At 38.6% G+C, this 27,104-nt stretch overlaps 2 protein-coding genes across 21 annotated transcripts; one reads left to right on the plus strand and one right to left on the minus strand.

The window, feature by feature from the left end:
• Positions 1–835: 835 nt before the first annotated feature.
• Positions 836–25,713, minus strand: LOC104613432 (uncharacterized). Of its 20 annotated transcripts, none has more exons than XR_016078908.1 (9): positions 15,527–15,769; positions 15,379–15,431; positions 14,455–14,489; positions 8,213–8,358; positions 7,985–8,116; positions 2,729–3,124; positions 1,909–2,060; positions 1,159–1,286; positions 836–1,092 (listed from the first exon to the last, which is right to left on the minus strand). XR_016078908.1 is itself a non-coding variant. In XM_088892394.1 (8 exons), exons 4-7 carry the CDS (start codon positions 8,332–8,334, stop codon positions 1,922–1,924), a joined length of 789 nt encoding a protein of 262 aa, XP_088748520.1. In that variant the 5' UTR covers positions 8,335–8,358; positions 12,657–14,489; positions 15,379–15,431; positions 15,527–15,769; the 3' UTR covers positions 836–1,092; positions 1,909–1,921. The 20 variants fall into 20 exon arrangements, 17 of the variants coding, with proteins under 17 accessions (XP_088748520.1, XP_088748522.1, XP_010279544.2 ...); XR_016078907.1 differs by having other exon boundaries at positions 1,159–1,274; positions 12,657–14,489; XR_016078906.1 differs by having other exon boundaries at positions 12,657–14,489.
• On the plus strand, positions 16,084–18,109 carry LOC104613430 (basic leucine zipper 23-like). Its single transcript, XM_010281241.3, has 2 exons — positions 16,084–16,218; positions 16,902–18,109. Exons 1-2 carry the CDS (start codon positions 16,157–16,159, stop codon positions 17,740–17,742), a joined length of 903 nt encoding a protein of 300 aa, XP_010279543.1. The 5' UTR covers positions 16,084–16,156; the 3' UTR covers positions 17,743–18,109.
• Positions 25,714–27,104: the final 1,391 nt, after the last annotated feature.

The raw sequence follows: 27,104 nt of genomic DNA on the forward strand, positions 1-27,104 counted from the left end.
TTTCCAACTCCAAGTTGTCCCTAGGCACCAGAGTCCAGAGTCCAAGGTCATACTTAGATTGGTGTTTCTCCGGACAAGTGATTTCCGGGAAAAAATTGCCCAGGTAGCTTAAAAACCATTGTTCACACGATCACTTGCCCAGGTACCGCATGAGGCGGGAGTGGGATAACGTTTTCATTGGGTGAGTAACTCATCCATCCTCTAGGACAATACCAATTATCCATCCAAAAAAACAATCATTTTTCATGCTCCAACACAAGAAAGTTCATCAATTACCCGATTTGAGATATAGGGGGCCCAACTTCTTCTATATCCGTTTCCAGACCTTTCCACATAATCCCAAAAAATCCGCTCCAGTAAGTTAACCCAAACTTGTTAGAAATTTTCCCTTTAATTAGTGAATGAAGGATAATTTTTATACTTGTATTATTTTTTTATTTATTTTGATAAAACACTATAAACTTTATCCACAATAAATTCTTCCAAATTGGCATATTTCATTTCTGATTTCATATCCAAAATCGAAAATTTTCCCTTTAACAAGATTTAAATTATATTTTCTTGCTTCCAAATTATGCCCCTTTCAAGAGTAATCATTTTCACTGTCAAAAACTAGTGAGGCTTTCAGCAAATTGGCAGCCAGTCAAGGCCTCAGTCTGGAATGAGAAGTACTTGCCCTGATCGTCACTAAATATGCCTCTATTTTTAATTTTATAATTCCTTATCAGAAGTTTCTATCACCTATGTGCAGGTGCAACCTTGGGGATATTAGTCTATTGATTGCAATCCATGTCTAAATTATTGGTAGAACAAGACAATCTTGGAGACCCATCGGTTTATCTCAGGAACGCCATATCTAATTGACTGTATTTATATTGACTCAAAGCTCTGGAAACTATACCATACAAATTTAGTGTAGTTACACGGTTGCACTTGCCACTCAATGAGAAATTTTAGGTCCAAATGGCAATTATGTTCCTTCTGATCATACTGCTAGAGGTCCATACCTTTTTCCTTTTTGCAATCATGTCAGAAAACTGCAGCACAGTATTTTCTCTTTTATCAGAATCACCTGAATTTTGATTCTTCTTCCTGCAATGTGCAATCATTATATTAAAAAGGCTGCTGTATCATAAATTGTAAACCAAAGAAAATTACCTTTCTACAAAGGCTGCAGATATCCTGAAAGCCCTTCAAAGAAAATACTCGGCTCAAAACGGTCTGAGATCTGCTCAATATTTGGCATTTGATACTCCAGAATAATTTATCACAGCCTACAGGTTAATCTATTCAAATTTGTAACAAGGAATAAGATCATACAGACTTTTCTGCACAATCAGTGAAAATGCTAGTGCCATTTTCCTAATTACAATATACCTTTACTATCTAACTTTTTATCTTTCAATAATAAAGAAAGTTTTATTAAAAGAAAATAAAATTACAATGACAGGTGATAAGAAACCACCAAGGAGAAAAAAATAAAGATCAAAGCCCCTCCTACATATAACAATAGCACTCCCAATAAGCTCCTTAATAATCCAAAAATCAAAACACCTACAACTATACTGTCCCTGTCTAACCTGAAGTTGCATAATATATATAACTATTTGACATCAAAATGTCAGTTTCATAAATCTCACAAGTCCAAAACAATTTAGATCAAGAAACCACTTCTCTTCTTCTTGACTAAGCTTTTGATTTTTTTAAAGCAACAGAAAATTTTTCATTAACTAAGAAGATCACCAAACCGCTCAAAACAAAAGCAGCTGGCCTGTAAGTCTAACTACAACAGCTTCCTTCACTGAAGCCCACAAGAAAATAAAAAACAGAAAGCTTTTATAAAGAACAGCCAGACCTGGGCATCCCCAATCCAAACAAACTCTCCCTACACATTTCTTGCCAACTCACCTACTTGTACGTATCAGGGTAGGACTGGAAGCTCCACTCTGTTGATGGAAAAGAAACTGACTCGCCCATGGTCTACATGAGAGAATTTTAAGGGAATGCCATTGCACTTCCTCTCTAGTTCTTCGATCTCATTTCTTGATGGTGGATGAGCCCTGTATGATAAACTATGTTACCAATGGATCTAAGACAAAATGCATATTAATGCTTAAAAGGAATATCAAGAAACAATTCATAGGGCATATGCTCCATCTGAGACCTAGTCAGGAAGTCCCTATTGCAGCACTGTCTGACATGATAACATCAATCAGGCAATACTGCAGGGTGAACAAAAGTTCCATCAGCAGATTACCCCACCCCATATGAGGTCAAAAATATATTCAGTTTGATATGTACGCGTGATCTGTCGTAAAGTTGAGGAGAGATGTTAAAATAAAAAATTAATAAATAAATGAAAAAAGAAGACATGAATAAAATTTTTTAAATGACTTTTAGGTATTTTTGCTGGAGAAAAGATGTCTATGGTTTCTATGTTACAATAACTATCGCTTCTCTTTTCCAACTTAAGGGGGAAGATGAAGAAAATAAAAAAGTTCAAGTGTTCTAAACAACCAGCAGTCAAAAATATAATCCATTTTTCCCATATTTTCAAGACATTGGAGAATATATGATTCATTATCCATTTTATTAGAAAGCCAAGTTTTTATAGTTATCACATTTGCTGTGATTTGAAAACTAGGCTTATCAATACTTTCCAACTTGCTAAAAGGTAGGTAGAAAGAATGCATTATAATCAATAACATTCAACATTGTGCTTAATTACCTAGTTACAAAGAGCATAAAACTTGGATCACCAGGAGATGATTTTCTGAACTTGTTGTTAGGAAGGTAAACTTCAAAATCCGGTCTCAAATCACTAATCTGCAAATTTTCACGTTGGTTGATGAAGGAAAACCTGTTCACCAATTCACTGTCTGAAACTGTACTGGTTTCTGCTGTTCCTTGAAGAGTAGAGTTACAGCCATTATCACCCTTCATGGTCCAAGGGACACCATACCGACCAACAATGTACCCAAGGGACTTTAGGTGTCTGTAAACCTCAAAAGTCTCCCAACAGCACCCACTCCTTCCTTCTGCAACCTTCTCATATAAATCTTTCAGGAAAAGTGTTGTATCATCAACATCCAACAGATGCAGTGCCCCTATTTCAGCCAAAAACCTACATGCATTTTTTTTTATCAGAAACGATAACTTTCATTAGAGATAAATTAACCTGAAATATAGAATTCAACCCTTATTAGAAAAGGTTGATCCAATAAACATCAAACATTACAGCACTGCCCAAAAACCTACATGCATTATGACAAGCATCATAAGATCAACATAAAAATCTGTTAAGAAGGAAAAGATTCATATTTCCATCAATATGTCAGATAAAAATAGGCCATCAACAAGAAATCAACTTAAAAAAAGGGACTACAATCAACTACTGATTTCATTGCTCACAAGATCATTTAAATTTATAAAACGAATAGAATTGGCATACTGATAAATTAATCATTTAATTCTTAGAACTTATCAATCTTATCAAAAACTATTGACGGATAACCACGATGTTAAAGAAAATCCTTTTTTTACCTTTTTGATAATTAGGTAGGTAAATTTTGGGTGGAAGTGATAAGAAATTATTTAAGCGCCCATAATTTGACAATGTATATGGCACTGAACAGAACAGAATAGCGAAACAGGATTCATGTTGCCAACACCAATGGTTGGGACAAGGCTTAGATAAGGATGATAATTTTCTTTCAAAATGGAAGAGGATGGACTCCTGATTTTTAACTGAAAGACATGAATTGTTTCAATGACTCCAAGGATATTTTAACACTCAACCAAAATTCTAATGGTAATTTTGACTTATGAGGGGTGAAAGGTGTGAATGAGTAATCTTATGTACAAGCCATGGATTTTTTTATACATATTGTACAAGGAGTCCTTTCAGGCTCCATTATCCCTGTATACCTTTTCTTCAATATACAACTTGAGGCCTATTACTTTTTACAATAGGATTGTATCTTTTATTTTTCTTTTCCTTTTTTGACAAGGTAACTGAAATTTGTATTTTAAGAACAAAAAGGAGGCCAGATTATCCGAGGGTTTACACTAAAAAGTAATATTTTAACACTCAACCAAAATTCTAATGGTAATTTTGACTTATGAGGGGTGAAAGGTGTGAATGAGTAATCTTATGTACAAGCCATGGATTTTTTTATACATATTGTACAAGGAGTCCTTTCAGGCTCCATTATCCCTGTATACCTTTTCTTCAATATACAACTTGAGGCCTATTACTTTTTACAATAGGATTGTATCTTTTATTTTTCTTTTCCTTTTTTGACAAGGTAACTGAAATTTGTATTTTAAGAACAAAAAGGAGGCCAGATTATCCGAGGGTTTACACTAAAAAGTAATAACAAATTAACTCCAAGCCCTAAGAATGGATAATGATGAGAGCAACAGAAGCAAGTAATAAAGCTAAAGCTTCCATAAGAGCCATTATAGATCCTATCTAATAAATGGCCATCAATTAATTTAATCCATCTAGGGAACAATGATACATCTCATTTATACATCCAAAGAATATAAGATATATATGATGCAACTAGAGTAATGAGTTCTATGGCCCTCTTCCAATCTCTTGCTTCATATGATAGCATTGACCATAGTTGTCAAGGTGACCCCTAGGCGACAAGGCACCCTTGGAGGCTTGCCTCGCCCAGTCTCCAAGCAGTTTTGCATAATGTGTAATAAAATACTTTTATATCGTTTTTTTCTTTTTTGGGATTAAAATTATAAAATAGACATTATTAAAGAAAAATGTTCATTTTTTGTCTTTATAAACTAGTTTCTTTTTATTATTTTCTTATTTGTTAGGGTTTAATCAACACAAACATTGCTAACTGATGTATTGAACCCTCAATGACTTCAAAATCTGAACCAATAAGTAAGGGAAGAACTTAAAATGATGTCTAATCAACACATTTCTTCTTCCACATCTTCTTTTTCTTCTTATAACAAAAATAGGGGCTCAGCCCCTATATTTTTCGAATTTTCTTTCCTTTCTTCTTTTTCGTCTTATAAATACGTTGATTTTCTAGACTTAAACATGAAATTTATAATTTTCTTATGAAAATTATGGATAGTGTTAGGAACCTGCCTAACTCAGGGCTCTTCGAGGGGCCAACCTCCTGAATTCTTGGAGAGAGAGAGTTTAATGCTGAAAGAGTCCTCCTCTATTCCTTTTCTGCTCTACTACTTATAGTGCTACAATCTTGACTGTTACAGCTGTTACAAGTGGATGGCAGTTGTTACAAGTGGCTGGTTAGTTGAGCTGATGTGGCCTCCTCTTGTAAAACTGACTAACTGCCTTCTGTTGGTCTGTTCCAACAGTCTTGACAATCCAATTGGATGGCAGTTGTTATAAGTGGATGGCAGTTATTACAAGTGGCTGGTTAGTTGAGCTGATGTGGCCTCCTCTTGTAAAACTGACTAACTGCCTTCTGTTGGTCTGTTCCAACAGTCTTGACAGATAGTTATTAAAGAAAGTTGGTTACGGAACCTAGGGAACTACCCTAGGATATGTGATTTTTACTTTAAAAAAATCCATCGCCTAGGTGACTAGGTGACAAGGCGCCCCCCTATCGCCTAGACTCACCTTGGCGCCTTGAAAGCTATGGCATTGGCCAAGTCTTCTTCAACTACCAGAGAGAGGATTCACAGCCTCTTAGCAATTCTAGAGCAAGGGGTGGACATGAATCGAGCTTTTCACAAGCTATTCAAGCCCGACTTGTGATAAGCTTGATTCAGCTTGGTCTAAACTGAGCTTTAAGCCAAGATCAAGCTCAAAATATAGGTTCTTTTGTTAATCAAGCGAGCTCAACTCATGGAAAGCTCAATTCGGCTCAGTATAAATTGAGCTTCTTTTTATAAATTCTAATTGAGCTTATATTATATATAATATTTTTTGTTTTTTAATGTATATGATAAATAGTTTTTATATGGATAGTTTTATTTTTATATGAAGCTTGGCTCATTGTTGATTGAGCCTAGCCGAGCTCAAAAATATGAGCTTTTGAGTTGAGCCAAATTTGATCTCAGGTCTCTAACTTGAATCGAGATTGAACTCGAGCCTCATGTTTTTACTGCTAAGACAAGCTCGAATAGCCAAATATTTGGCTCAACTCTTCTCAAATTCACCCCTACCTAGAGCCAGTAAGAAGCATAACAACCTCCCCTTTTAGTGGATTTCACATCATAATAGGATCACTAAGAGCCCAAAGGTTGTTACATCTAAGTTGTGAAAACACCTCCAATTCTAGCTGGCCCATATATCAATATTCTTCTCTGGACCTTTTCCTATTTGACATTAGCTGCTGAATACCTAAGTTTGGGCATGTGGGTAAACTTGCACATGAATAGAGTATGGAGTTGGGAGCACATGGAGCCTTTTTGGCAGCCAACTTTGACGCCACATGTAATACTCATAGACATCTAGTTCTTTTCCACAATTTTTTTATCAACAACCTCTTCTGTAAAACACTCAACTAGCAAACTTTGCTATATACATATACATATATATATATATAGTATGCTTCCTGATAACTAATAAAAGTAGCAGGGCACTCCTGGAATAAGAATCCCTTGCTAAAGTTCTTATTCTCATTGCAAATTGTCATGAAAGTAGCAGGGCACTCCTGGAATAAGAATCCCTTGCTAAACTTTTAACTTGAAATTTCAATTCAAATATGGATTTGGACTTCACAATTAGCAAACATGATAAAATGAGAAGTAAAGCTTGGCATGAGAAAACTAGACAGTGGATATATGAGCAAACAAACAAATTACATACATAGAGGAGAACTACTAATTGACAATTATGAAAGCTTCCAAAACATAGAATTGATCATTCAGCATGCATCCACGAGAACTATAGAACTCTAGATTCACCCACCAGAGACTGAGAAATGAACACTTGAACATTAGCAGCACAATAAAGAACATTAAATGTCTAAGATAGGAAAGAAACAAACTGGTATATTAACATCCATTATGTCATTCAAAAACAGCATCTCATCAAAAATGCAACTTCTGTAATTGTTCCATCATTAGATTAGAGATGTTTTGAAGCTCCTGGAAAGGTAAAGAGATGGGGAGTCCATCATAGTCCACATGCCGACTGATTCTGAAGGAAGTCTACAAAATCAAAAGGCAGCCCGAATAGGGGAAACCAAGGAGAATTCGGAAGAGTCTTCTAGTGGTGGTGACATCCACTCAGCAAGGAGGCAGCATTTGAACAGTGACGCACCCTCCAAGAGAAAGAGGAAGAGGACAGGGCAGTTGAGTGTGATTTGACTGTATCCCCAACTGTTGACCTAGCTGTAGAGGAGCATTTACGTTTCGGGAAGATTTTAGAGGTGACCTTCCCAGACAGTGAAGACAGGTTAGAGAATGGTTAAAAGAAAGAGCATTGGAGGAGAAAACCAGCTGTGAAAGGTCCAAGATTAAGAGAACATTCCAGGACATAGACTTGGAATCTTTGAGCTAAGCTGAATCAGATTGGCTGTTCGATAGCTTTGACTCCCTCCTGGAGTGTAAAAGGAGAGAGCCAAAAATACAAAAGGGGCAAGAAGGGGTGGAAGAGGAACAAAAGCTGCAGTCTAAGTCGGTAGTTTTGGGCCGGGGTCAGGCCGGAATATTGGCCCACCCCAGCCTAACTTCTCCTTTTCTTTGTTTTCTTTGCTTCAAACTTGTGTGTTTACATGGCTTTTGTCTTGGGGCCATGGGCTGGTGTTGGTTTTGTGGTGTTTCTGATTTGAGTTGGTGCAGGGTGTGTCTCCTTGGCCTGGTTGGAGGCTCTCCGCTTGAGAGTTGGCCCTTTGTATCCTTTTTTTATTTTTTGAAGATAAATAAAAAAGAAAGATGCACCTTCTGTAATAACCAAAGATCAAAAGCCTGAATAGTTTTCAGGTGTTTTTCCATGAGAAAAAAAAGTCAAAAACAAAGTTGCCATGTTACATACAAGGTTTCCTCAATTGTGCAGTAGAGCTTTCCTCTTCGAACTATTCCTGTTGTTATCCACATTTTGCCTTTCTTTTCAATAACCTCAGCCATTCCCATCTCTGCATTCCAACGAGCCTTAGATGTATCTTTCCTGCAGATAAGGGTATAAAATGATTTCAGAACAACACTCCAAAAGTAGGATTTAAGTGTTCCCTCTTTTACCCTTTCCTTAATTCCAAAGCTTTACCTGAATTGCAATTTGGGGATAGAACCAGATGTATATTGAAGTTCTTCATCATTCAAATCTTCTGATGGAACTTCTAGATCAGACATTCCATCAGATGAACTTGCTAGATCTTCAATCTCCATTATGCCAGTTATTGGTCATATTTGCTATTAAGAGCATGTTCAAAGAAGTAGTTTATTATCTTTGTAGAACCCCATAAGTCATTCAAATAAAGAAACTGAAAATGACATTAAACTACCACCAACTTCAAAAGGCTCACTAAGATCATTCTTGTAGTACAACAAACAATTATTTTTTGAGTATATACGAATTTTTACATAAACATCTATTGATCTACTACCAAAATACAAATTTATATTGATCATGGTAAGAATTCAATACACAGTTTAACAGTTAACCAAATTAATTGAGGTGAGATTGTAAAAGATGAAATAACCCCTAAACTAAATTGTTTACACGGCTGAATACCCAAATCAAACTTGGCCTGTTGGAAAGACCTATACAAAATCAGACTGTCTAATAAGTTATGCTACATTCAGGTATTCTGCCAAACAGTTCATATGTTTGGTACGCATTACACCAATATATCAGAAAGAGATGAAACCACAGTAAAAAGCATCAAATTTTAAGCACTTATTAAATGTTATACCTACAAAGAGTAATGCCCAACAGCAGTGTAAACTGTAAAAGAGACCAGTTTGAAATAGGGAAATTTTATTATTAAAACCACAACAGAAAATTTTATTTGTCAGCACCATGTACTTTTAAATTAGTTTAACTTCCTTACCCCTCTCAAAATGTTTTTGCAGAGATCCCCACCCAGTCAGCATTATTGATGTTTTTTAGGTTTAATCTGCCAACATGACATCTCCTTGAAATTTTTGGATGGAAATGCCCCTTCTTTCATTTTTCCCTCTCCCCCCCCCTCTCCTTCCTCTTCTTTTTCTCCCTTATTCTTCACGATCTTGTGCTCTCTCCCCTCCCCTCCCCTCAAACTCCAACCGAGCATATTGCCGGAAGTTAAATTTTTGTTTTCACCCATTTGTTTTTCTTAGATTTTAGTCTCCCCTTCCTCTCTCACACCTTGTTGTCTGCTTGACAAGAAACTTGGTTTTCTCTCCTCATGGCAAGAAGTAAGGTTTTCTGTTCTGACTGCAAGACTCTAGCGTAAGTGCGATTACAGGTTCATTTTCTTTTTTCTTAATTCCAACTCTGCTATAGTTGGAATTTCTATAATAAAACGTAATATACAAACAAGAAACAGATGTCGTAAGCATGATACCATAAATAAAACTTAATTTCAACAAGCAATAAAATACTAAATTGCAGAAAAGATCTGTGCTTCTTTCCAATACAACACAAAAGGCAGTGAATCACTAATAATTAAATAATTAACAACCCAAGTATCTATAACCCAGCTTCAAAAATTGATAATGAACTACTGAAGTAATAACTTTTATTTTTTTAACTTAAAAGAAAATTTGATAATGAAGTATTGAAGTAATAATTTTTATTTTTTAACTTATAAGAAAAATTGATAATGAACTACTGAAGTTACAAACATATGTTCTTTATCCAAAGGAAAAAAAAAAAGAGAAAAAAGAGGCTAGTTAGCATTAAACAGCCAAAGCACATACATGTAGCTGCAGATTTTGTGTCATTGGACTTCACAGACAGCACAACAGTGTTCGGTCTTCCAAAATAGAAAAGAGTCAGCAAAGAAAGAAGAATGGCGCTAAAATGAGAGGGGAATATAATAGTAGTTCAACGAAGAGAGTAGCAAGTTGAAGTTTGGAGTTGGACTGTTGGAGGCAGTTGCAGCCTGCAGGTTCTCGAGCAACTTGAACCCAAGCCTGGGTTTCTTCTCTTGTAGCGATTGAATCGAATGGAGATCGGAGGATGATTTCCTCCTTTGTAAAAATAGCATATATCAGAAATCACGATATTGTGATGTCCCCAGCAATTAGAATTTAAAAATGACACTTTTTTTACGGAAAAAAAAATACTTAGGATCCATTTGGTTTGCGGTTGGAATGGGAACCGGAATGGCCTAACTTCTTTAACCAGTAAAGAAAATAATAACGCAAATAAAATTGACCATACCTTGACTGATGCTGCTCTTAAATGGTTGCAGGGACGAGATTATATATGTCTGCCGCCTAGAAAACTAAGGGAGTAAGGAAAAAATTAGAGTGAGAGAGAAGAAGAAAGAAGAAGAAGAAAGTAAGAAACCACTGATGGAAGGGAGGGAGAATGGGAATGGGAGAGAGATTGCCAATGACGAGTGGTGGGTAACTTCCCGAGTCTTTTTTCGCTCCTTGGAGTTGGAGAAAAGATGCAAGCATCCTAAATTCCTAAGGCTTCGTTTGTTTGAGGTGTAAATACAAAAATACACCAGTGTAAATGAAAAACGGTCAGATGGATAAATGCAAAAGATGAACCAATTCTGTGTTGTTTTTACACTGATGTACGTTTGGAAAAACAGTGTAAATGTGAGTGTATTTTCTACACTTGTTTGGAATTAACATGGGTGTAAAACTACACCCATGTTTGGAAATGCAGCCGTTAACATTTATTATTTAGCTACACCCTATTAAACAACCTCCTGAGCTGTAATTTAAGATCTGCATCCTCTGCAGATCCCCCTGCAATTGAAATTACAAACTGATATACCTAAAAGCTGACTCATATCCAGTAATTGAAAGTAAAGCCTTACCCGGCCTGCCTTACCAGTTGCTTTACTGCTTTTTCTCTCAATCTGGGGATTAAATCTTTAGACTTAAGGCATTTCCCCAACTCAATTTGAGCATGCTCCACTGGCTCTATCCTGTTTGTAAGATGATCCTGCTTTTGAACCTCCTTACTTTGAAGGTGAGAAGGTTCCATTTATATTATTTCCCCAAATTCCTCTCTCCATTCAATCACATTTTCCCGTTTCTGTTTTTAGCCTTTTTTGCAGCATAGTCTGGTTTGAATGAATCTCCACTAATGCTCCAAACTCTACTTGGAGAAACATTTTTGTAGGTTTGGTTCTGCCACCAATCTCCTTAAGAGAAAGCCTGCCTGTGCCAGTCATTGTGGGGCTATTGTGCACAGGTTGTGGCAGAGGTCTTAAATGCCATCATGTTTTTCATTATCTGTGCTGAATCCTAATTATCTGTGCTGACATTTCTGGTTTGGTTTAACCACAGAAAGATAGTTATTTCTTTGCTGTTAATTTCTGTTACTAATTATTTTTTAGAAAGCTGTTGTTACTTGTTTTCTTTGAATTTTATAAACTTTATCTAAAAGCTCATAAAAAAGTTATTTGCTCCCAGCAAACCTATGTATTCAAAGAGATGGTACTGTAAATAATGATTTGTGAAGCTTATGCACCGCTGAACCCCCCAGTACTCCAGGAAATATGGGGCGGTACCTGATTCACTTTCACGGCAAGGAAAAGCAACATGTTTCATTGGAATCTTCATTAGGTAAAACATTAGATCATGATGGAAATACTATAGGAAATATGTGAAAACCCTTTTTTTAGAATAAACAAAGCAAGTACTACAAGACCCTAAAATCCTAAACCCAAACTCCTAGTCACATGATGGAATCATGAATTCAATCATAAAAACTTCAAATGCCCATACCTAAACCCTAATTACTGCTTACCTTAATACCCTATTTCCTACTTGAAATGACAAGAAACAACTATAATCTTGCCAATTCTGATGAGTTCTGATATGCTCCTTACCTGCCTTTGCAGCTTATGCTTGCCATGTGTGTGGGACCAATGTTCTGGCCTCTTCTTGACAAGAAACAACTATAACTCTATTTCCTACTAGACTAACTGTTAGACAGGGAAATCTCTATGAAGTTCATATAGACAAATTGGAGTCAAATCAGGCTCAGATCTTTATATATCATTAACAAATAAAACTTTAATTTAATCATCAAAACATACATTATATTTTATCAATAAAAATAACTAAAAGGGACTTGGATTATTAACTGATAAATTAAATCAAAAATAATTTTCAATAAAAGTTGAACCTGCAACCCTTTAATGAAAACACAATTCTTAAACCAAGTTTGCTATATAACCTCCTGAACCCAGAATTTAGTGTGAGATGGATTCAAATGACACATGCATACACACTAAGGCTATGTTTAGTTTGACAGAAAACAGAAGAGAAACCGGAAGTTGGGATGAAGTTCTCAAGGGGTTTTGTGAAAGTTGTTAAAAGAACTTTCCTTTTGTTTTCTGTTTCCTATGCCTGCAATTTCAATTGAAGACTGATGATCAACAGAGGTCATAAATTTCAGAAAGTATAAAAACAAAGATCAAAATGATCATTTGGAGATTGCTATTACTTTTTATTTTTTTTATTTTTCTTTAAATGTGGAAGAAAAGTAACAGCCCAATTTTATATAACAGGTCTATGCAACTGTAGAAACCTACTCAAGAGAAAGCATAACTGATGATGCACAATCCGGCCGATCTTAGCTGTCAACGATCTTGCCTCTGAACTGAGTGGCAGGGACCTGAAACGGAGGGAGAAGAGAAGCTCCGGGGAGAACCCGGCGTAAGGGCTCCGAAGCTCAAGTTAGAGTCTTTCAAAGGCAAGATAGACCAGATAGCGCAAAAGTTAGCATACCTCGTTCCTGGGGGGTAGGAGCCTTTTATAACCACCTCGCGCACTCACTTCCAGGCTTCCGTCAGATCGGCCATGATTATTTCTGAGCTCCTGCCAGTTCGGATGTCATTTCCTCTGGCCGGACAGAACCGCCACTGCTCCTTTTGTCGGAGCCGTCTCTGCGGCTAGTAACGACGGTGGCAAGTGGCGGTAGCAGGAGGCCGTTTGAAGTGCGGCTGTCAGGCATCAGATCCCAAATCAGTCAGGTGCGTCACCCTTGGATACGGACGTCCTTGGTGTCAGGTACGTTTGGTCAGCCTGGTGCTTCGGAAGCGAAGTGTTGGAGTGGCGAGCGAGATGTCTTGAGTTTGGTTTGGGGAGTGTTCCGAGCTGCCATGGGCCAGCTCGGGTCACAGCTTTGTGAGGCTTGGGACCCAATATAGTTCGTGCTCCTTGCAGGGAGCTCGGGTTCTCAGTAGGGAGCTTGGGTTCTTAATAGGGAGCTCGGACTCCCAGTAGGGAGCTCGGACTCTTGGTAGGGAGCTCGGGCTCCTATTAGAGCGGTCTGGTGGAGTTCGGGCTCAGTAGTGAGCTTGGACTTACTTTCGGTGCTCGTTTCAGGCGCTCTACTGTCCCGAGTTACTTGCTTTTGCCACGTGTCTGGTGATTGCGAGGTCGGGCCAAATTCCCCTTCATCAATAACCATCTTTCTGAATATCCTATTGCAAGGAACTCAAGAATTGTGTGATAAAAGCTCCCTGTCCAATTTGGAGTTGGCAAATTCAGGGTATAGTTTATAATTCCGTTTTGACCTTTAGCATTGTTTTGGATGTGGAGTAATTTCTTTTTGCTTCAATATTTTCTACATGACTACATGTCTTGTATTTTTGGGAAGATTTTCTCCTCATCATTCTCATCTTTGATATATGCTCATTACTTAACAGAAATAACAAGGAGGAGGAGAACAACTGCAACATCAACAATAAAGTAGATGGATAAAGGAAGATAAAGTTCTATCATGAAATAGAAGATCAGGACTCAAACATAGCAATGGCGATCTCAATATTCTGATTTTAAATTGACTGCAGCCCAGAAATAAAAGCAACTGGATAAACACATTCATCCAAATAAGGAACTCTTTCTCAAACATCCAACCAAGAGCCCAAAGCATACAGGTAAAGGATGCATCTACTAATATCCTTGAATTTGGCATATTCTTCGGCTGGGGTTATAACATAAACTGAGCATTTACTGCTACATGAAAGAAATTCATGTGACATCAGTCTAAAACTTAGCATTAATCATACAACTGTGATAAGATCCCAAAAATATTCCAAGCCACTGAATAAGTAACAATTGTGTACTGTATAGGTTTCAAAACAATAATAGCAGAATAATATCGTATAGAAAGGTTAAATAAAAAAATTAAAAACGGGAAGGAGCTATGATACCATAAGTTGGGGAGACCAGAGAGAGATCTCAAAAAATGGTCCTAAAATGCATTGCAGGAAATGAGACTGTTAACATGTGGTAGAACATCATCGGCCCGGAGTTTTCAATCTTTCGATTGAAAAGGTTATCTTACAAAAACGTAAAACTGGAAGAGAAAGAGAAAGATAATACCTGAGTGTGTCCTCTGTTCTGAGATGAGTTCGAACCTGTGAGAGAAAGAGAATACACAGTGAGAAAAGAAGAGAAAGAGCAATAGAGAGAGAAGGATTGGAAGAGAAAGGGGTGACCAGACGGTGGTGGGGTGCTAATCGGCAGTGCTCGACTGTGAGATAGAGAAGATCAAACGGTGGTGGAGGGTGCTAGCCGGCGGTGCTCGACTATGAGAGGGAGAGAGGTTCAGAAGAGACGAAGAGCCGTTGTGTTTTTACACCGTCATTGCTTTGATCTAATTTCACATCGAAAACTGGACAGATCTTCGGTGTATTTTTACACCCCATCCAAACGGCCACAAAACTGGACCGGAGTGTAAAAATACACCGAACCGGGGTTCACATGAAGCATGAACCTTCCAATAAAATTGTAACACGTCGGAAATTTAATCGGTTGTGTTCAGCCGTTAGTTGAATAAATTCAGTTAAACCACTCACAAAAAGACAAAAAAAATCAAAAAAAAAAAAAAGATTTCTTTCATTCGAACTCCCTCCTATTTCGAGTCTTCCTCTCCTCCAAGCCCACCCCACCTGCCACTCATCACACACCGGCGTTCGTGACTGTAGAATGACGGCAAAAACTCTGACATGTAATCTACAATCTCTCCAACGACTATTTCTTCTTCTTTCAAAACCTCATGTTATTTTTGTTCGTTTCTTCTTAATAGATCGAATAACCCTTAGCATCTCACCGGCGGTCATCAGTCCTTAAAACAAATTAAGGTAATCTCCTCAAGCCCAAACCCCTATCGTCTTTTTCTTTTCTATTAAACAACCTCCGAGTAATCGAATAACATAAATTCATAGCTTCAAGAGCTCCAACCGAAAATAGGATAATAGGGATGTTTAATCTACTGAAACAGGGGTTAGGGCTTGGGGAGATTACCTTTGTTCCGAGGGCTGATAACAGCCGGTGTGAGTTGCAAAGGGTTCTTCGATCTGTTAAGAAGAAACGAGCAAAAATAACGTGAGGTTTCGAAGAAGAAGAAGAAGAAAAAGAAAAATAGTCGTTGGAGAGACTGTAGATTGCCTACTTGAATTTTTGCCGCCGTTCTACAGTCATGGACACTGGTGTGTGGTGAGTGGCCGGTGGGGTGCTTCCCTGGGTTAGGGCTCGGAGGAGAGGAAGAATCAAAATAGGAGTTCGAATGAAATAAATTTGGGTCTTTTGTCTTTTTCTGTGGGTGGTTCAACCGGGTTTGTTCAGCTAACGGCTGAACACCCATTAACGTTCCCACCGATTCAAATTTCCGACGTGTTACAATTTTATTGGCAGGTTCACCGTTCACGCTTCCCGTAAACCCACATTCGTCGTATTTTCCACTCTCCAGATAAACATCTGGTTGGAGGACTTTAGGAGAGCTTCGCATGGCTGCCACGCCTGGTCCTCTGGACCGTCGGCTCCAGATTTCTCCATAGCTCAACAGAGACATGCAATCCCAGAAACCATCAATAAGGTTATTTTCATCTAGAGAGGGTAAAGAGTCGGAAGTCTGTAATAAGAGTAACTGTTTGCAGTGGAAACTTGTGCAAAGCATTGAACCGTCCGATCCTGTTAGCCTCAGCATCTGGTTCATAATTCAGAAAAAGTACTGTATCATGGTTGACATCTGCCGGTATAGGGCCGGCCTGTAGGCCAGTAAGTAAGCTTCAATGACGAACATATGGATTATGGAAGAAAGCGACTGGCAGAGCTGGAAGCATCATGGTTTCATGGACGACCCAGGTAAATGCACCGCATGATTAGTGATTACAAACGGAGAAGAATCTTTACTTTCCAATTCAATCAAGCCCATGTTCTTACCTTTCCCAGATTCCGCTGCTTTAGAAAGTCTTGATATTGTTCTGTCATCTTGCTCCACTTGAAGCTTGGAATCTGTTTTGCTCTTGACCATTTTGGAGGGGTCATGGTCTGGTATGCTTGACTTCTTCTTTCCAAGACTCTCCATCTAGGTCGTCCTTTAATCCCAGAGGTATTCTCTTTTTAGGAAGAATTTCCTTTTGGGTATTAGTTTAATTGCGCAAGAGAGTTGCTTTTCATATCCTGAGGCCACAATTTTCAGTTGCAGTTGCTTTTTTCCCCTTTCTTTTTATCTGTAATGGTAGAGCCGAAAATTCAGTGAGGCCGATAGACTTTTTGTTCTTTGTGTGGATTTATGCTGTAGGCAATTTTTGGATTTTGTTCTGGAAGCTGTGTGACTTTGCATATATTCCTGAACCTACACAGCTCCAGATCGATCCTTTCTGCTTGTATATGAGCTTTTCTTAACTGGGTGTGAGTGAACTTGTAGAGATTAGCCTTAAACTTTCCCGAGGAGATTATCGAATTGTTAGGATTATAGAGATTATCAATCCAAGATGGGAATCAAGCTTAAACTGATATCAGTCGTTTCATGAATTCACATGAAGATCCATTGAAAGAGGGATGAACATGGATGATGGAGAGGTAGAAGTGTCAGATCAGGTTTTGCTGCCGGATATTTATGCGGCTGGTGATATCCAAGGATCGACTTCTGTAGACAATTTTCTTGACGAGTTTTCGAAGATCACTCGGACATGTACTCACACTCACACCTGTAACCCTCCTGGCCATGATGCAGCACACACTCACACTTGTTTCCACACACATACCCAAGTCTTTGCATCTGAGGAAGATGACACGCCAAATCACAAACAACAGTCCGTTACAAAATCTAGGAGGCCTTCAGGAAACAGGGAAGCGGTACGGAAATATCGAGAGAAGAAGAAGGCACAGACAGCGTACTTGGAAGAGGAAGTCAAAAAGCTACGCCTCCTGAACCAGCAACTGATCAGGAAATTACAGGGGCAGGCAATACTTGAAACTGAGGTTCTCAGGCTGAAGACTCTGTTGATTGATCTTAGGGGAAAGATTGACAATGAATTGGGTGTTTTTCCTTACCAAAAGCAGTGTAATTCCACTACTAGTTTTAGAAAGGGTGATTGTAGCATCCAATCTGCAAGTGGAGGGATTGGCCTACGGTGTGAGACTGACATTCCATGCCTTCACCCACACATAGGGCCATCTCTAGAAGCTGGAATTGGTGGAAACACAAAAATGGTTGTCAATTGGGAAGGAAGTTGCCAACCTGCAGTTGTCAACTGTCAAGCAAACCTAAATGCATCTGTCACACAAAACATGGCAAATGGTGAAGCACATCCTAATTGCTTGATGCCAGACACCTTGGACTCATTGGGGACCATGGTCTCATCTAAATCTCAAGCTGAATAACCAGAGGGAGGATCTTAGTTGTAAGTTGATTATGCTGCCTACCAAGTACCAAGCTCACTATCTTGTGGTTGCTTTTGTATTTTTGCTGACATTGGTGAACTTACAAATAGATTTCTCCATTGTATAATATATGATAAGTGGTAACTTGTAGCACCTAAAAGTTAAGTTCAACATAAAATACAGAAAGATCCTTCATCTAGTTAGTTAATAGAACTTTGTACTTGGGTGAGAAAGCTCTCCTTTCTTACATGTTGAACTGGCTTTTAAGGCAGCCTGGCTACCTGTAATGTACATAAAACCATCTTTTTTGTTCTAGATAGATGTAAATGAAAATATAGAGTACAATCTTTTTATGATTCTTGAGTCATAGAAACCCTTCTGGACAATTTCCGAGGTAGCATTGATGGAAATGAAGTCCTCAAGACAGCCTGGAGGTTTATCATATACATAAAACCATTTATTCTAGATAGCTGTAAATGAAATACAGAGTACAATCTTATGATTCTTGAGTTATGGAAACCCTTCAGGATATTATATAAAATAAAGTCCTCAAGTCTATATTTCTCATAAGAGATGATGCACATATTTTCTAATAGCTGATGAGGGAGGAGCAAATGCCAAAGGTTAGGTCCATATCCAGTGATCCAGTCCACCCCTTCCAAGACCCCAGATAGCTAAGACCAACATTGGGTAATGACCATTTTCTGATTAGGGAGGAGCAAGGATCTTCTCTGACTCTGTCATGTAGATAAAGTTGTCAAACTAGCAGAAAATATCTTGCCGATAATCCTGGTCTGCTTGAATTACCTTCCCAGAAAATAGAAGATGTCAGGCAACCCATGGTCCTTTAAACCTTCCTACTGGCTGCCACCAATACACAATACAATGCTTAACCAGCCTCACTTCTAGAAATCATATATTTCCCTAGATGTAGATGATAGTATGATACATATGCTTAAGCCACCTCATCTCTGTTCATTTCTTCTTTCCAGTTCATTTGATGGTCCTTTCTATGTTGATCCTATTTCGAATGCAGCTACAGTAACCCGAACCAGGAGAGAAGGAAGAAAAAGATGAAGAAGAAGAAGAAGAAAAGAGAAAGAGAGAACAGGAGGGTTTAGTCGAAACTCATTGATTCATTATTCATTCGACCCTCTAATGTTTATTAGGTGCTAATAACATTCACAAAGACTAAACTGCCCTTACTTAAGTGTGGGGCAGAGTATCTCTAATAAAATTGCCACATAAGCAAAGTACTTAACAAACATGAGATGACTAAACTACCCCTATTCGGCTCACTTTAACACTCCCCTCAAGCTGGAGAATATATGTCATATAATCCCAGCTTATTACATAGATAGTTCACTTTCCCTGAGCTTAGAGCTTTTGTAAACAAATCTGTCCATTGATCATTCGAGCCCACATGTTCTGTGTTTATCTCTCCAGCAAGAACCTTCTCCCTCACAAAGTGGCAATCAACCTCTATATGCTTTGTTCTCTCATGAAATACAGGATTGGATGAGATATGGAATGCAGCTTGTTTGTCACAATACAGTCTCATAGGTTTATCCATGTGAAGCCCAATTTCTTGTAGAAGATTCCTCAACCACACTAACTCACAAGTAGTATGTGCCATGGCCCTATACTCAGCTTCAGCACTACTTCTGGCCACAACTATCTACTTTTTACTCTTCCACGTCACAAGATTTCCTCCAAGGAATGTGCAATAACCTGTAGTAGATCTTCTATCATTCACTGAGCCTGCCCAGTTTGCATCTATATACCCCACTACTTCAAGTTTTCCTCCTGGTTTATACAATAGTCCACGGCCTAGAGCTCCTTTTAGATACCTTACAATTCTAATAACTGCATCCCAGTGAGGTATACGAGGGTTCTGCATGAATTGACTCACCACATTGACTGCAAAAGATATGTCAGGTCTCGTGATAGTCAGATAGTTCAGCTTCCCCACTAGTCGTCTATACCTTCTAGGATCTTCAAATACTTCTCCTGTATCACTGCTCAACTTAACATTTGGTTCCATAGGGGTCTCAGCAGGTTTTGCACCTAACAATCATGTTTCTTCCAATAGATCAAGAACATATTTTCTTTGGCACAGATTTACACCTTGTTTTGACCTGGCAACTTCTATTCCCAAGAAATACTTTAATATTCCAAGATCTTTTGTTTGGAAATGATTTTGCAGAAATACATTTAGTTTGCCAATCTCCAATTTATCACTACCAGTAATGACAATATCATCCACATAGACCACTAATAGGATCTTCCCAGCTTCTGAGTCATAGTTGAACACTGAGTGATCAACCTGGCATTGCTTCATTCCAAAACTTTTCACCACTTCACTGAACTTTCCGAACCAAGCACGCGGCGATTGTTTCAACCCATAAATTGCCTTCTTCAATCTGCATACCTTACCATCCTCCCCCTGAGCAACAAACCTAGGTGGTTGCTCCATATATACCTCCTCCACAAGATCACCATGGAGGAAGGCATTCTTTATATCAAGCTAAAACAGAGGCCAATCATACATAACTTCCAGGGAAATTAGTACACGAACAGAACCAATCTTAGCCACCGGAGAGAATGTCTCCATGTAGTTCACTCCATACAACTGTGAGTAACTTTTAGCAACAAGTCTGGCTTTCAGACGCTCCACACTACCATCTGGCAAGTATTTCACAGTATACACCCATTTACAGCCCACAACATGCTTACCAGGTGGGAGAGTAGTAAGTCCCCACGTTTGAGTATGTTGAAGAGTAGAAAGTTCCTCCTCCATTGCCCGCCACCACCCAGGTGAACTAAGAGCTTCTTGAACATTGTTAGGTATGGAAATAGAGGACAAAAGTGAAACAAACTGGCGATGTGAGGTAGAAAGACGAGATAATGAAACAAAATTGGAAATGGGATGGAGGGTAGAACTACGTTTACCTTTCCGTAAGGCAATGGGTAGGTCAAGATCTGAAGGTTCAACAATAGGAGCCATGAGAGGATCCGCATATGAGGTATAAGCTGGAGGAGGGGCCGGTGTCGTTCGTCGTGTATTCACTTGCCGGATTGGTGGTCGTTCGGTGATGATCTGCACTGGATGAGGTGATGAGTCTACTCCAACAACAGCATCTAGAACGGGATCACTGACAGGAAGAGGAAGAGGAAGTACGGGTGGAGATGAAGGTGCTTCAAGACTTGAGAAAAGGGGACAGACTCAAAAAATGTGACATCAGGGCAGACATAGCACTTTTGGGTAATGGGATTATAACACTTGTACCATTTTTGAGTCCGTGAGTAGCCAAGGAAGACACATTTAATTGAGCGTGCATCTAGCTTGTCTATTCCATCACTCAGATTGTGGACAAAGCACACACAACCAAAGACACAAGGAGTTAATGGGAATGGAGATAAAGTGGGAAACAAGATAGAGAAGGGGGACCGACCATGAAGGATGAAAGAGGGCATCCGATTAATGAGAAAACATACAGTGAGTACAGCATCACTGCAAAACCGTTTAGGAACATTCATGTGATGAAGAATAGACCGAGCAGTTTCAAGAAGCTGACGGTTCTTCCGTTCAGCTACCCCATTTTGTTGAGGGGTGAATGCACATGAGGTCTGATGAATAATGTCATGTTCTAAATACTGTTGAAATGAAGCAAGAAAGTATTTACGACCATTATTTGAACGGAGAATTTTGATAGGAACACCAAATTGTGTGCGTAGTTCAGCATGGAATTTTTGAAAAATGGAAAACAATTCACTTATTTCTTTCATTAAGTAAATCCATGTCATTCTTGAACAATCATCAATAAAGGAGACAAAATATTTGTACCCATTATAAGACTCTATTTTGATTGGACCCCAAACATCTGAATGAACCAACGAAAAATGACTCAACATACGACTCTTAACTATTGGACTGAAGGGCACACGACGATGTTTCCCAAACTGGCATGACTCACATTGCAAAACTGACAAATGACTCGATGACGGAACCAAAATCTTGAGAGCCTTGAGAGATAGATGTCCCAGTCGGCAATGCCATTGTAGAGGAGTAAGTGAAGTTTGAAGAGCAATTGAAGATCCACCACCGTCAAGATAATACAATCCACCAGCTTCATGCCCTCCACCAATCTTCTTCCCCGTCTTGAGATCCTGAAAAACACAGGTGGAAGGAAAGAAGATAATAGAACAGTTAAGAGCTTTGGTTATTTTACTAACAGACATAAGAAAAGTTAAGAACTTTGGTAATTTACTAATAGACATAAGATTGAATGGAAACTTAGGTACATATAAAACAGATGATAAGGGCACAGAAGCCATGTCAACATTACCAACACCACAGATGGGAGATGATGACCCATTGGCAAGTGTAACAGTTTGTGATGTGGAGGTTTCAGAAAGAGAAGGGAACACACCTGGAGTCCCGGTCATATGATCTGAGGTTCCAGAGTCAATAATCCAGTGAGAGGTTTTAGATGACATGCAAACAATACCTGAGTGGGCAAGTGTGGCAGTGGTATGCAGTAAAGTAGCTTGAAGGAACTGTTCATACTCATCACGCGGTACACTCACCATCTCCCTCCCAGAAGTAGATGTAGATGGGAGAGGAGTACGTTCTACCTGTTTACTGTCACTGATATCAACCTCACCTGCTACAGCATGATTAGCTCATTTGGAGGGAGGGCCATGTAGGTCATAACAGAAATTCATTGTGTGTCCTTCCCTACCACAATGAGTACACTTCCTCGCAGAGTTCTTCTTCCCTCTGCCACGGTCTCCCCCTGAGTCACGACCACCCCGACCAATCATGGAACTGCCACGGCCACCTCGGGAGGCATGTCCTCCCCCTCTTGTACTGTGTCCACCTCCTCTAGTTGTCACAAGTGTTAATCTATCAGACTGTGTGGGGTTCTGTCTGTCCCAAAGAAATTTTGCAAAGCCGTGAGAATATTTCATCAAGTGTAGGAAGGGTGTAGCTCCCTAATATTTGGGCTTTAACTGGTTCATACTCCGATTTCAGCCCCACCAAGAATCTTGTAACATCTAGTTGTTCCCTTTGTTGTTGCTGAACTTTAATATCTAGAGTGAGGGGATGATAGACATTGAGTTCATTCCCTATATTCTTCATGTAGGCATAGTACTCTTCTAGTGTTTTGGTTCCTTGTTGTAAATCAAAGTACTCTTGATAAAGTTGATATACTCTTGTTGTGTTATCTTGTCCAGAATATAACTTTTTAGCATGCTCCCATATATCCTTAGCCGTATCAAGGAACATGAAGTTGGCACTAATTTTGGGCTCCATACTATTCCACAACTAAATCATGATTTGAGCATCTTCTTGTTCCCAATCATCAAACCCTAGAGTACATGCTTCACTTTCCTCTTTGCCTTAAGAAAAACTTTCACAGATTTAGCTCATGGAACGTAGTTTTCCCCATTCAGTTTAATTGAGGTCATCTGTACCCCTAGATAGTCGGGGGAAACCATCACATTAGGTTGCTGATCATTGTACCCATCTCTTATTGCTGTCATTGTACTCTTTCACAGTTGCCTCTAACCTGACTTCTCAGCTACAAGCTGACTGATATTATTCGCAGTTTGATATTTCAGCACCTATTGCAGTCCCTAAACACAACAATGAGAGCCCACGCCTTGTTCTTATTCACACTACTGCTGACTTCACAAATCCACGAACCACATAAGCATCAATTTAGCACTCACTATCACATGTAGGCCCTCTTCCAACCACTCAATAAAAGTTGTGCACCACTAGCACCATAACACAGTCAAATTTGCTACACCCAGTTCAGACTTGTTTAACACATTTAAGAGGGCATTACACAACCACAAAGAACTCGGCAAGGTCACTGCATTACACCTTACACCACTTGGCCACCTGCAGCAGCCCCTACACCATTCGGCTATTGTACACAGCTCGTTCTAGGGCAACAACAAACCTAGTTCTCTAGGTTCTAATCAGTACTAACTGATTCTTGAAAGATTTCTACCCAGAAATACCAGCAACACAAAATGACTAGATAACCAACCTTCCTTTGAGAGTATCAACCAACCATTCACTGTTGAAATCACTTTCCTTGATGAAGAAGATTGTGGCGCGGCAGAGAGAAACGAGTTGTGATGTCTCAGACCTAGGGCGAATCAGTTCTCTCCATTAACTAACCTTAAATGAAGAAGAAGGTGTCACGAACACAGCTGAGATGCTTTACAAACTGAAGCAGGTCAGGAACCTCACTCTGATACCATGTTTCGAATGCAGCTACAGTAACCCAAACCAGGAGAGAAGGAAGAAGAAGATGAAGAAGAAGAAGAAAAGAGAAAGAGAGAACATGAGGGTTTAGTCGAAACTCATTGATTCACTATTCATTCGACCCCCTAATGTTTATTAGGTGCTAATAACATTCACAAAGACTAAACTGCCCTCACTTAAGAGTGGGGTAGAGTATCTCTAATAAAATTGCCACATAAGCAAGGTACTTAACAAACATGAGATGACTAAACTACCCCTATTCGGCTCACTTTAACAGATCCATTCCAAGGGTAATTTCTGTTATACACCCCTAGAGACCTTAGGTCTAAAACATCAGATAATGATGGTTTATCAGGATCGGTTCCAGCTTCCCTGAGGCAAGAATCAAACTTATCTTGAGATAAGACCACTAAGATAAATTGAATTAACTTCTTCCTAGAGAAACTGCCTTCAAACAGGACCCATAAAGTCGCTCGTTGGTAAATGATAGAAGGTGAAGATAACATATTTTTTGCATGATTCATAGTTGGCATCAGAAGTGTACATAAACAATGTTTGTCAGAACAATCAAATTAATTTAATCAAAAAATAAATAGAGCAGTCAGATTAAAATTGATCTTTCACTAATGCCCCCCCCCCCCCCCCCCAATTCTTGGTGGTGGATGCTACATGATAAACTATTATCCTGTTTGCATATGTGGCAGTAAACTAGTAGGGTTCATTGCAAGGTTAGTCTGTTTACATGTTAAGACCAGTTGATGAAGTGCAAAATACAGAACCATGAAGTCATAGGGCATCACAATTCACATAGGTGTGATGACAAGACCCAAGCTACTACATTACTAGTCTGGACCAATAACGAATGGTGAAACACGTCAGCCAGCCAGATATTTGTTCCAAAACCATGCAGGTGACCACTCATAGATTGGAGAATACGGATTAACCATTTTGGGGACCAAATATCTTGTATCAGGGATGTAGGGAGGTCAAGATGTTCTCCTAAGGATTCAGGATCCCATTGATCAAGCAGATTTCAACAGTCGCAAAGAAATGCAACAAACAGTGAAGTCCAAAGATTGGAATTTGGAGGTTGAGGTCATTTAAATGGTTGGAAAGATTAACAAAATATCAAATAGAGCACAAAGTTGAGAAGGTGAGATGTCTGATTGGGGCTGGTTGGGTTTTAGATCATAATATTCATTCAAGGGGATATTAGATGATTATGATGAACTGTAGAGAAAAATGATCCATTGACGGAAACAAACTGTGAAGTTGGTTGATAGGCCAAAATGAGAAGTGAGCTTTCTTTATGAATGTTGTTGCTGCTTCTGCTACAGAAATAAATATTGATATATTAAGAGAGCATAAAAAAAGCCCAAGCACATGTTCTTCTTCGGCCAGGAAGGAGGACATCAAACTATACAGAAAAAACAAGTGCCATGTCGGGAAAAAAAAAAGCACTCTAAATCTGTAAATTATCAAAAGATTGCCATGTAAGTAAAAGATCATCACCTAAGTGCTGAAATAGATTGACTTGACCCTGAAGCGCTGCTACTGTCACGGTTGAATCTGACTCCATAATCACTTTCAAATCTCTGTGTTCCTGCCAAGTTAACAGCTACCATAGAGGCCACCAGCTCCTCTTGCATAGCTCCTCCCACTGGGACAGGAAATATACCCTTTTTTCTGCAATTGAATGAGTCTGCATCTGCTAGAAATAAGATGTGTAAAAAGGACCAGTAGACCTAGTCACATATCAGTTGCTGGTCCATCTAAAGATCACGGTGTTTATTTTTTATTGGATGTACTAGTCCATGTTTCAATCCTTCTTTTTTTTCTAATAGATGGAATCATCATTATTAGTTCTAGTAACACAATCGTAAGACCTTATTGAATCATTTAGAATGCCTCTCTGGCAGTTGACATTATCCAGCTAGCAAAAGACAGTAACCATTTAGCTGCACTATCAGACAATTTAGAATGCCCATCAATTATTTGAAGTGGTGCAATTAGGAAAAAATAAAGAGATTAAGAGTTTACATGATTAAATATGTTATATGTTATGCTCAATTTTATTTTTAAATTTTCATTTTATATATGTTTTATATGTTATGTTTATGTATTTTAATTTGAGATAATAGATTTTTAAAACATTTATTTTAAATTTTAAATTTTTATTTTTAATTAATATTGTGTTTAATATTTTATTATTTTGAATTTCTTGACTTTTTTTAATTTTTTACCATTTTTTGCACCTTGCTTAAAAAAGGCACTCACCTTGCACCCACCTCAAGCGCAAAAAAGGCCCTTAGGCTTTTAAGACGGTGTTTGGCATCGATGTCGTTTTATGAGAAAATGGTGCCACATCAGAAAAAGTGGTGCTTCAGAAAACGGCCTCTTATTTGGTACCGTTTTCCAAGAAAAAAAACGTTGGTACAAGTCACCTTGGAAATTGGGAAAGTATGGTCTGAAGAAACGCCAAATTCGATGCTTTCTCATAAAACAACCCGTTGCTGCCAGCGATGCAATGATGTGGCATCATCTTGGACGTTGGATAATATGGCCAATGCTGAAAACAGTTCTTGAGCACTAGTACCAAACAAAACCAGTGCTGTTTTCTGTGGCAGCACCGCTTCCAATCAAAAATAAGAGAAAACAGTGCTTACAACTCAAACATGCCCAGCACCGTTTTTATGAGAAAACAGTGTTGTATTCCCAACACCGATGCCAAGCACCTACTAAAACACATGCGTATCACTTTACCTAGATAAGAACAAAGCCAGCAAGTTCTTGGAAAAGGACTTAAGAGCAACATATATTGAAATTAAAATTTGTTTATAGCATGGTTCACTATCGTATAAAGTCAAGCATGGTGGACTATGCTATAAACCAACTTTGAGAGCAAATTTCAGCCCCCGTTTTAGTTTTTATCAATAACACAATTCGTTATGTAATTTCAATAAAAATTACAAATAAGAATACAAACTTTCTTATCTTCCAAATACAGTTTGAGCCCCAAGAAAGGAAAAAGGAGAAAAAAAGAAAGAGAAAGGGAAAAGAAGAATAAAATTATGGT

This window comes from Nelumbo nucifera, chromosome 7 (assembly GCF_055504915.1).
Source record: "Nelumbo nucifera cultivar China Antique chromosome 7, China Antique-T2T, whole genome shotgun sequence".
NCBI classification, from domain to species: domain Eukaryota; kingdom Viridiplantae; phylum Streptophyta; class Magnoliopsida; order Proteales; family Nelumbonaceae; genus Nelumbo; species Nelumbo nucifera.